Source organism: Diaphorina citri, unplaced genomic scaffold (assembly GCF_000475195.1).
Source record: "Diaphorina citri unplaced genomic scaffold, Diaci psyllid genome assembly version 1.1 scaffold1864, whole genome shotgun sequence".
NCBI classification, from domain to species: domain Eukaryota; kingdom Metazoa; phylum Arthropoda; class Insecta; order Hemiptera; family Psyllidae; genus Diaphorina; species Diaphorina citri.
The window spans coordinates 191-11,523 of NW_007379290.1; the positions used below are offsets into that span (position 1 = coordinate 191).

The window sequence follows — 11,333 nt, forward strand, 5'->3', positions numbered from 1 at the left end:
CCTCAAAGGAGCGTACGGCACGATCGATTCGTGCCAGCGATGCTCTTAGCTTGTTCAGTGGAGAAGGTGGTGACGACAGTGTTGATATTCGAGACAATACCTCAAAGGGGCGTACGGCACGATCGATTCGTGCCAGCGATGCTCTTAGCTTGTTCAGTGGAGAAGGTGGTGACGACAGTGTTGATATTCGAGACAATGGCACGATCGATTCGTGCCAGCGATGCTCTTAGCTTGTTCAGTGGAGAAGGTGGTGACGACAGTGTTGATATTCGAGACAATTTTTCCTTGTATGGCGAAGACGATGGACACTGGCTGTCAGATGAGGAACCCATCGCGAAAAGTGACTATCCTGGTACCATCAATTGATTGCACAAAGAAAAATGTAAATATAGGTATACACCCGAAGTTCGTCGTCGCAATTGAAGAACACGTGGACACGCAAGGCCAACAAAATCAATACGATGGCCGACCAAGCACTCATCACCACCACTTTGCTCAACATCGAAATGGAATGGGACGTTTTCATGTTCAAATGTTTGCTGACTCTTCTTAAAAGAACGTGTACGAAGTTCGTCGTAGCAATTGAAGAACACGTGGACACGCAAGGCCAACAAAATCAATACGATGGCCGACCAGGCACTCATCACCACCACTTTGCTCAACATCGAAATGGAATGGGACGTTTTCATGTTCAAATGTTTGCTGACTCTCCTTAAAAGAACGTACGATCCCGTACGTTCACGTCATCGGCAAAACCGAAAATCCGTGGCCACCATGAGTGCTCGCGATATCCCGTACGCTCACGTCATCGGCAAAACCGAAAATCCGTGGCCACCATGTGTGCTCGCGAGATTCTCGAATCCGAAGTCCGAACTGCAGACAATCACATCCACGACAGATGGATGATCGACTTCAGCGACAAAATTGCGAAATGGTATGGCGATGATTTTGATCTAGTCGAAACGTTTTGCAGCGATACGATCTTCTACTGTTGTCTTCGACTTTTGTTTGTTTCGGAAACACACAAAATGGTGTTCAGAGTGTTGACGGGACCTGCGTGCATGTTCAAAACATCGTTGTTGAAGAACAAATTGAAAGAAGGCGTACCCGTTGTCGTAGGCGATTACAACGACCATTATGATAAATTTCCTATTTTCAAAAGCAAATACGAAATACGTCACGTTGATCTCGAGTATCAATTGTTTGTGTTGTCGCGAATGAAAGACAATCACATCCACGACAGATGGATGATCGACAATTTGTGTTCTCGAATCCGAACTGTACTTCGGCGACAAAATTGCGAAATGGTATGGCGATGATTTCGATCTGGTCGAAACGTTTTGAACAGAGTTGATTGAGAGCTATCCTCGAGAGCGTCTGTAAAAAGTAAATAAATCAGATTCAGGAGCTAGACAAGTTCAGCTTCATCCTATACCCAAAACCTGCGTTCCCTGGCACACTGTACATCTAGACATAACGGGCAAACTGAGTGGAAAGAATGATGCCAAAGAATATCTTTTCGTATTTGTTGATGGCTTTACCAAATACACCCTTTTATTCCTTATTAAAAAAGGCTAGACAAGTTCAGCTTCATCCTATACCCAAAACCTGCGTTTCCTGGCACACTGTACATCTAGACATATCGGGCAGACTGAGTGGAAAGAATGATGCCAAAGAATATCTTTTCGTATTTGTTGATGGCTTTACCAAATACACCCTTTTATTCCTTATTAAAAAACTGGATGGCGATAGTGCTATTAAGGCGCTATCGAATACCATCAGCCTCTTTGGTTCTCCGTCCCTTCTTGTGGTTGACCAAGGCAGATCTTTTGATAACAAAAAATTCAAAGACTACTGTGGCCAACATCAAATTACTTTGCACTTTATTGCAACAGGTTCCAGTAGAGCTAACGGACAGGTAAAGAGACAGATGCGTGTCCTAAAAAACATGCTTACAGTTATCGAATCAGAAGAAGATAGAACATGGCAACAGGCCATTGGTGATGTACAGTTAGCCATAAATACTACAGCACATAGAGTGACCAAATATTCCCCGATGGAACTTATGTTTGGCCGGGTAGCACGTCCTTGCGAGTTGGTAGTGGTAGGAGAGAATATCTCTGATGTTCCTAGTGTCCCTCTAGACCAGATAAGAGAGCAAGCGAGAGTTAGGCTAGACAAAAGTGCTAACTACTCTAAAGTAAACTTCGACAAGGGAAAGGCCAAAATAGTACCTTTCCATGTAGGTGATTTAGTCTTACTCAAAAATGAAGAAAGACATCAAACAAAGTTAGACGCTAAGTATAGAGGACCTTTTTTGTTCCACGTCGTCGTCGCCAGCGTACACGTCGTAAACACACCTTTGGATGTATGTTCTATTTTCAACCAATCACCCAGTTGGCTGGGCGTGAGGTTGATGTAAACGTCGAAATTATCGAGCGCTTTGAGATGAACACAGATGGGAAATCCACGTACAATACACGATTGTAAACTATCGACGATTTTGGTGAATTGTGGTGATATCGTGGTCGATTTCAGTATCGCTTCCAAGGCAGTGGGACAATCGTAGACGAGTACGTAGGTCGGTTAGTCGGAGGTGGGTTGAGGTAGATTAACAACATGCAATGGAGAGCACTAAAACCCGATGAAAGCAAACTACTAAAAAAATTGAGACAAAAACGAATTGAAAAAAAAAAACAACAGACGAGCTGTCCGCAGCCCTTTTTTTTAGCGAATTTTACGCGGCGTGTACTTTACCTCATGAACAAACTCAGGCGAACCAAAATTGGAAATGCGTGGCGAACCAAAATTAAAAATGGGTGTGTCCAACATATTTGATTCTGAGCTGGAAGAAGCAACCAGAATATACGCCCTGCTACAATCCCGTTTAGCAGACGCATAACGTCCATTCGCTACGACGAGCGAACCAAAATTGGAAATGCGTGGCGAACCAAAATTAAAAATGGGTGTGTCCAACACATTTGATTCTGAGCTGGAAGAAGCAACCAGAATATACGCCCTGCTACAATCCCGTTTAGCAGACGCATAACGTCCATTCGCTACGACGATCAAAATGGCCGAATAACAATTGCGGCCGCCTGGTTCGTGTACATCATCACAGGATGCACTACACCAAATTTAAACTTTGCCGACACGACGGGGCGATACGCATGAAAAATGACATGGGCGATCAATATCGCCAATCGTGTCCGTACAGAAAATGCGTCCATATATTTGTTTGAAATCATGAAGGATAAGATCGCACATGAAAAAAGTCTACAAAGTACAAGTAGCTGAGGGAGAAGTCAAGAAATTTATTCCTCATTCTAATATTTAGATACCTACTAGGTAGGTAGGGACAAACAAAGATATCTTAAACAAAACCGGCATCAGGATATAACTCATGATATAGGAATGAAATCAGCAAGAAGATACGTTCATTGAGTGCGACAGAGAGCGCCTCAAAAAACATATCTGACCGAGGAGACAACGAAAGAGATCTCTCGACTGTACAATGCACTCAGTACAGAGAAACCGTCTTCATAGTCGCATTGTGTATTTTTCTATATTGTGTATTTTTACTTTCTATTATTCTTCATATTTTTCTGTGTAGAGGGGCGCGCAGTATGACTTGTTTTGTTCTCTTCTTGGGAACCGGTGTAGATCCTGAAAGGAAATTACATTAAAAATAATCAAAGTTATTATTATTATTATTTTTTAAATCCGATATTTGTACTGTCAAAGATTAGGAGATTGGGATTTCATATTTGCAAAATCCCTCCCCCCCCCAAAAAAAAAAAAAAAAAAAAAAAAAACAGATTACCGCCTAAACGCTAGGGTGGAGGCAACTCGGTCTACGATGTTACTGACCCCAGAAGATTAATTACCCATTTACAAAAGATGAAACGGCATTTCAGTGGGCCTGTTTCTTTCGCGAATTTGAACTCCACAGACGCCATGCGGCGAGTTGGGGTGGTTTGTGTGTGTGTTTTTCGTTGGTGTGTATGGTTTGTAGTTTTGGGTGTGGGTGGCGTTTTCGGGTGGTGTGTTGGATGGTGTTTGTTTGTGGGTTTTTGTGTTGTGTGTGATGTTTTTTGCGGGTTTTTTTGGTTTGGGTTTTGGTTTTTTTTTTGTTTTTTGGTTGGTTTTTTATTTTGGTAGTGTAGTTGTAGGTGGTTTATGTGTTGGTATTTGTGGTTGTTTGTTTGAGTGAATTGGTTGGATGTTTAGTTTTGTTGGTTTTGTTGGGGTGGGTTTTGTTAGTTTTTTTTGTTATTTTTTTTTTGTTATTTCTCGCGCGCATAGTAGGCACGATCGAAATTTTGATGATCTTATTTACAAATGGAGAACGCCTTTCTGTCTCCTCCCGAATATTTAACTCAATTGTTGCGTGAAGCGTGCGCGAGTATAAGACAGAGAGTAGATTTGAGTTCCAAAAGATGCAGCAGTCAAGTAGAACAATGATGGGAAGAATACGTCCTCCCATACCATGGAGTTAGCACAACTTACTTACGACATGGCAGCTCCCTCATTTTACCACACTACGTAGATCCCAACGCAGATCTAGTTACTTGGTGCGGAATGCCTCAGTACAAGCCAGTTGAACACGGAGTTAACCTGCCCATGCCAGTATCAGGAGGGAATTTGCATTTGAACTCAAATACCTGTTGTTCTATTATTGAAGTAAATGTAAATGATTTATATTTGGAACTACACACCTGTCATCTGTATTTTGGACAAACGTTCAATGAGGTAAGTTTATTTTTTTTCATTTTAATAAGTAATAACTAAAACAATGGTAACCATGGTAGGTACTACGTACCATGAGGTGAGGCACCTAGGTATGTATTTATGATTGTTTGATTCAAGCGAGGTAAGTTTATTTTTTTCATTTTAATAACTAAAACAATGGTAACCATGGTAGGTACTACGTACCATGAGGTGAGGCACCTAGGTGTGTATTTATGATTGTTTGATTCAAGTTTGAACTCCACAGACGCCATGCGACCCCTGCTAGATACTAAGTCTATCGTATCTATATTCACAGGCCCTTTGAGAAAAGGTGAAAATTCGCTATCGACACTCCTAGAGGATTGTCTGATTGCTGAATTGAAAGTACTAGCTCACGATCATTCATACCGACTCGTATTCCGGACTTACGATTCATCGTGAATTCGGATATCAAGGTAGACGAATCAGAGATCGCTCGATCGGAAACGTTTGTTCTAAGGTACGTCCGTAATTTAATCGACGAGAAATGGAGCCAAGAAGGCAAGGAATATACATGGAAGCATCCCCAGGCATGCTTATGGGAATGCACAATGCCCTATCAACAACCGTGGCACTATGTGCAGTTGGATATGGACTCAATAAGTCTATTCAGACCGTTGCCACCCTCCGATCAAGTGATGATTCAACTACTGCCTACTATGGTGCCACAATCCAGGATTTGAACATCGCAGTTGCTTTTGAAATCTATGGGCTCAAGTTAATAGGAGTAAATATGAGCTTGGATAAAACATTTTACTTTCGATATAATTTCTCAGAATACACTAGTTGGTACATCGATGGGAAGTTCGTGGCGCAATATGTTGTTGAAACATCAAGCTTCAGGCCACAAGGGAAAAATCCTCCTGATGACCTATACAGCGTGGCAGTCGGCACCGGAGTATCACTACAGCGATTAGAAATAAATACATTGGGTGCTGAAGGGAAAATTAGAATAGGAGTGGATAATTGTAGGAAGCTATGGAAAGTAAAACACACACCTAACAAAAGACCAGGGATATCTGGGGAAGTCTTGTTGTTTGCTGATGGAGGTCACAACCCATACAATAGTGGTCTTTGCAATATTGAAGAAACATCCATAAAACTGGCTCATGTTAAGAATGATATCGAAAAAACAATATATTGAAATGGTCCGAAATCAAAATCACCCATTCAGCTCCGCACCCATTGAAGACATCTCTTATTCAGTAGATCAAGGCAAGTTAGTGTCATCGTTGGTAGAAACACCTCGCACCATATTTCATTTTATAAAGGGATTCTGCCTCGGTAGCGTAGTGGTCAAGACGCTCGCCTGGTAAACAGGAGGGCGTGGGTTCAATCCCAGCCGAGGCATGAAATTTTATCCTCATTTATTTGAGATTTTGACCACATAATAATGGAGCTCTAAGGGTTAGGTGGTAGAAAACGCCTCCGGCGTTAACCCCGCCTAGTGGTTACCTTCCACTCAAGAGTCTATTATTATTATTATGATGAAATTTGAAGTGATTAAATTAGATAAACTAATGTCTGGTTTCCCCCGCAGAACTCATCTCAAATCATCCTATACGAAATCACACGGACCAAAACTCGACACATCGTCTAGCTTGGGACACTCGAGATGTCACCATGAAAAAGATGGCCATAATATGGATCGAACTAGTGGAGGCCGTCAAGCAAAACGATCCCGACTTCACCAAGTGCTCATTCATGAGTTTCAAAAACATAGCATCAAAAATTTCTTACTACACGAAGTGTATCTCGTACCCGATAAACGCCAAACAGCGCGACGTAATCTTGGATTCCTACGAAAAGTTGTTAACAACGCCTTCTGCGTTGTCGCCTTCCACACCGACCACTGGCATGTCATCCACGACTGTTCGTACCAATCCAACCAGTGTCGGTGTGCCTTCGTGCAGCGGATCGCGGCCGACGTTGGACGAAGAGTTATTCCACGCTTCATCTTTACCATCGAATATGCAAGCAATACCGTGCAGTATCTACAAAAGGGAGAACGACAAATCGATTACGTACAAATCGGAAGGCAACCATTCACACGATTTGATTGTAAAATTCGACTGCTACAACTACTCGGCGTGTCAGGGGTTGTCGAAGGAGAATTGATGGAAGACGGCCAGTTTCCAGACGACGTTCTCTGTTATATGTAGCTCCGAATTCATCGAATATAAGACAAGTGTTGAATACACAGAGTACTCCTCGAAGAAGCTTACCGTCTACAGTAAACGGAATCGTAATGAACAACAATCCTAGACAATTAAAACTCTACAATTGGACAATTAAAACTCTACTGCTTGCCTTTTTCTAATATTTTATTTACATGATCGGTAAATGATAAAAGATTGGTAGTGGTGGACTTCTTAAAAACAAAGCCATGTTGTTCCGGTCTTAAAATAGGCATAAGGACTGGTGCAATTTGTTCATAAATTAAAAGTTCTAATAGTTTTGGAATTGCTGAATTTTTACAGATTGGCCTGAATTGGGTGATTTCGTTCTTTTTCCCACCATTCTTAAAAATAGGAATTGCGAATGATGTTTTCCAGAAATCAGGAAATTTACCGATTTTGAGAGACCAATTAAAAAGGATAAATCAACAACTTTCTTACATTGAGCACTATTCTAAGATCACCAAAAAGGCTTTCAAAACTCTTGGTTTTATAAATCGATCATCTAAAGAATTCGAAGATCCTAAAACATATATTACCTTATTTTTTTCCTTTGTTCGCCCAATTTTAGAATATCAACCATTCACACGATTTGATTGTAAAATTCGACTGCTACAACTACTCGGCGTGTCAGGGACAGTCAGGGGTTGTCGAAGGAGAATTGATGGAAGACGGCCAGTTTCCAGACGACGTTCTCTGTTATATGTAGCTCCGAATTCATCGAATATAAGACAAGTGTTGAATACACAGAGTACTCCTCGAAGAAGCTTACCGTCTACAGTAAACGGAATCGTAATGAACAACAATCCTAGACAATTAAAACTCTACAATTGGACAATTAACAATTCTCATGATTTTCAATTTTTTATTTAACACAAAGATAATAAAATATAAAAAAATATAGCGAAATTATTTTTTAATATTGTTATCGTACATTTTAAGAAATTATATACATAATATTGTAAAAAAAAAGAAAAAATATACATGGGTTTTACCCGTCGATATGTTAATATTGGAATCTAGAATTCTCTAGAGACTCTAGTGAACCATCATTAATTTCATTCCTAGAATTACTACACTTAAAGATGGATGCTTGCAATGTAACTGAGAGTGAGATATTACCTTGCATCTCAGAATTGCTCACAGGAACAACATTAGCGTGGTACCTCGCGCATAGAAGAGCAATCGAAAGTTTTGATGATCTTATTTACAAAATGGAGAACGCCTTTCTGCCTCCCGAATATCAAACTCAATTGTTGCGTGAAGCGTGCGCGAGTAGAAGACAGAGAGTAGATTGAGTTCAAAAGATAGAGTTCAAAAATGAGACCAATGATGGGAAGAATACGTCCTCCCATACCATGGAGTTAGCACAACTTACTTACGACATGGCAGCTCCCTTATTTTACCACACTACGTAGATCCCAACGCAGATCTAGTTACTTGGTGCGGAATGCCTCAGTACAAGCCAGTTGAACACGGAGTTAACCCAAGAGCAATCGAAAGTTTTGATGATCTTATTTACAAAATGGAGAACGCCTTTTTGCCTCCCGAATATCAAACTCAATTGTTGCGTGAAGCGTGCGCGAGTAGAAGACAGAGAGTAGATTGAGTTCAAAAATGAGACCAATGATGGGAAGAATACGTCCTCCCATACCATGGAGTTAGCACAACTTACTTACGACATGGCAGCTCCCTTATTTTACCACACTACGTAGATCCCAACGCAGATCTAGTTACTTGGTGCGGAATGCCTCAGTACAAGCCAGTTGAACACGGAGTTAAGCTGCCCATGCCAGTATCAGGAGGGAACGAAGGTGTGCAAGCTTACATGACGACAGCAATAGTCGATGAAGGCGTGTTACGTATAGCAGGATCTAAATCAGGGTTTGTGTAATATTTATTTCTTTGAAACCATAGCACAGGCACATTAGGTATAGGTATGGTCTTTGGTATAAATATACGTACAGTATAGTTTAGTTATCTGGTTATAAGTTATACCAGAGGAGGTTTTCAGGAACCATGTCGGTAGTCTTTTTTAGACCAGTTAGACATTGTGTTTGGGGATTTCAATCAGATATTATTAAGTGCAAAGTAAACTCAAAAAGCTTTGTGATGTTTGGCCCGAAACGACTCGGGGATGCGATTCTCCGGGCTTCATACTTAATATCATACTTAATCCACCTTTTACTCTTAAACATGATACATTGAAGTAAAAACATATCACTTAACTTTAAAACTACTGGATAAGGTCAAACAACAAATCGTGGGTCTGAAAATGTCTACTAGAGCAGGACCAAGTATGGATTCAGACGGAGCACCATCGAAGAAATTGAAGCTGATCGACCCAGACAACCAGGGTGAAATTGCCAAGAATTCAAAACCTCAAATCCAAACTGATGAGCTCCTCCGCAGATGTATTGGATATCTCATACAGGGTCATATGGTGATCAACCAGATGTATGGAAGAACTCCTGCCCATTATAATGACATCTCTGCGATGGAGTCAATCACTGGAGAGTTCTTCACCATTCATAACGTGTTGCGCCAAACTGCTAATGATACGGGCAACTCCCTTGTCAACAAAGTTGGAAATTCCATCAAGGTCAATGAAATCGAAGTAGCAACTATGGCGTTGATGGAAGCGATGAAAAAGGTAGCTTCATTGTACAGCCTGGTATACAGGAAGGGAGAAGCTTGGTTAGGAACTTTTGGACCAATGATTTCTCTATGCCGGGGTTTCACCATGAATACTCAAGAAGTCAGAGTGGGGATGAACTATATGCCAGTGGGGGATGTTGGAGGATCTTCATCAATAATCCAGATCCAAAAGTATGGGGTTCAAGCAGAACATCACGTCCTAGCGGTGGGAGTAGGATATTCGCCTATATGCAAAAGTCCTGAAAGAGAATGCAAAAAAAAAAAAAAAAAAAGACTCTAAAAGAGTCGCTACAAAAACCAAGTCCGGTGACACCAACCAGAAAAGTACGTCAAACCAGACTAAAAGCAGCAACCTATGGAGAAGTTCTTACTACAAAAGAGGTTTTAGAAAGACTGGAAAAAGCTGAAAATGCAAAAGTCCTGACAGAGAATGCAAAAAAATAAATAAATAAATAAATAAATAAAACAATAAAATGGACACAGCTAAAAAAACAGCAAAAACTAAAAACACTGCCAAATTGAAAGAAAAGACAAATGAAAATGAATGCAAACAGGATAAGAAGAAATTAAAGAAGCGCAAGCTTTTTGAAGAATCATCAGAAGAGGATGTTGATGATCCTGATCTCCAACTGAGTGATGAAGATCCTTTCAATATACCTCTAAGTCCCTTAGCTCTAGCAGAACCAGAAGAAGTTGAATATTTCAAGCCCACAATACATAACGTCAAGGCAGTGTAGCGTGGTGATTGGACATCCAGTCTAATCAACACGCTATGCTCCCAAAAATTTTAAACCCGCGCGAATCTACAACGACTGAACCTCCTTGTAGGAGAAGTTTGGATCTCTTTGGTATCGGTCATATCAGCTGATTTGACCGGTGCCGGGGGGATCCAAGGGTAAACAAAAAGAGGAAAAATCTTGGCTTGGGGGTTTTTTTTAAGCGACATTTTTCTGATTTTTATTTTTGAGGCCTAAAATTTGTGAAGAAAAAGTGGATTCGAGAAGGTACATTTTTCCTGTGTGTTTATTGTAACAAATAAGTAATAAAGAAAGACTTGACATCTTAAGAAGAAGTGCCAACCAATACCGAATTTGTTTTCTCACTTCCCACCATCAACCCTCGGGCTAGGGCTTTTCAGCTACAATCGTGGGAGAGCGAAATCAGTCGCTACAGCAGGAACGTACATCCTAATATCTGTTCTTGGAGGATACAGAAAAACGGTTAACTACAAGTATGTGTGCAGTGTTCTGTCAGTTGTGGAGGATCTCCATGAGCATTACTTTAATGTGATATTGGATACACTCCAAACATGAAACGTATGGATCTTGAGCAATCGCCCATCCAAAATGAGTTTTATGGAGAGAACAATTTGTAACAGAACTCATGGCAGGACTATGTAGTAGGTAGAACTGGGATGTTCACATTTCTTCTGGACCTGGTGCGCCTTTTGCAAGCCTCATATACCTGCCTCGATTTTTCAGTCATCCCCCTGTCATTATCAGGCCTGAGAGCCTGACAAAGTACTGCCCTACCTACCCCCCTGTAGATACAGTCTCGTTATCCAGATCAACTTGCTTTAGGCCGACTATGTCTTCCCCCCCCCCCCCCCCCCCGCGGTAATCATTCGCGAAATAACGTATGTTAATCCGGGATTGTTTTTTGAGGAGACCGATTAACACGTCTCATTGAGGAGCCTCGCCCAATAAAATGTTTTCTCCTGGTTAGGGG

The 11,333-nt window shown here is 41.0% G+C and overlaps 3 protein-coding genes across 4 annotated transcripts; all 3 read left to right on the top strand.

Annotated features, from left to right (window-relative positions):
* The first annotated feature begins 259 nt into the window (after nucleotides 1-259).
* Nucleotides 260-6,127, top strand: LOC113470839. The gene is made up of 4 exons (XM_026829569.1): nucleotides 260-390; nucleotides 562-727; nucleotides 790-1,167; nucleotides 5,904-6,127. Exons 2-4 carry the CDS (start codon nucleotides 625-627, stop codon nucleotides 5,912-5,914), a joined length of 492 nt encoding a protein of 163 aa, XP_026685370.1. The 5' UTR covers nucleotides 260-390; nucleotides 562-624; the 3' UTR covers nucleotides 5,915-6,127.
* Nucleotides 6,128-7,551: 1,424 nt separating this feature from the next.
* Nucleotides 7,552-8,428, top strand: LOC113470841. The gene is made up of 2 exons (XM_026829572.1): nucleotides 7,552-7,776; nucleotides 7,959-8,428. The coding sequence occupies exons 1-2, from the start codon at nucleotides 7,743-7,745 to the stop codon at nucleotides 8,243-8,245; spliced, it is 321 nt and encodes a 106-aa protein (XP_026685373.1). The 5' UTR covers nucleotides 7,552-7,742; the 3' UTR covers nucleotides 8,246-8,428.
* A 1,454-nt stretch (nucleotides 8,429-9,882) lies between these two features.
* Nucleotides 9,883-11,040, top strand: LOC113470840. 2 transcript variants are annotated; one of them, XM_026829570.1, is made up of 2 exons: nucleotides 9,883-10,337; nucleotides 10,782-11,040. In XM_026829570.1, exons 1-2 carry the CDS (start codon nucleotides 10,079-10,081, stop codon nucleotides 10,916-10,918), a joined length of 396 nt encoding a protein of 131 aa, XP_026685371.1. In that variant the 5' UTR covers nucleotides 9,883-10,078; the 3' UTR covers nucleotides 10,919-11,040. The 2 variants fall into 2 exon arrangements, with proteins under 2 accessions (XP_026685371.1, XP_026685372.1); XM_026829571.1 differs by having other exon boundaries at nucleotides 9,883-10,333; nucleotides 10,778-11,040.
* The last annotated feature ends 293 nt before the right edge of the window (nucleotides 11,041-11,333 follow it).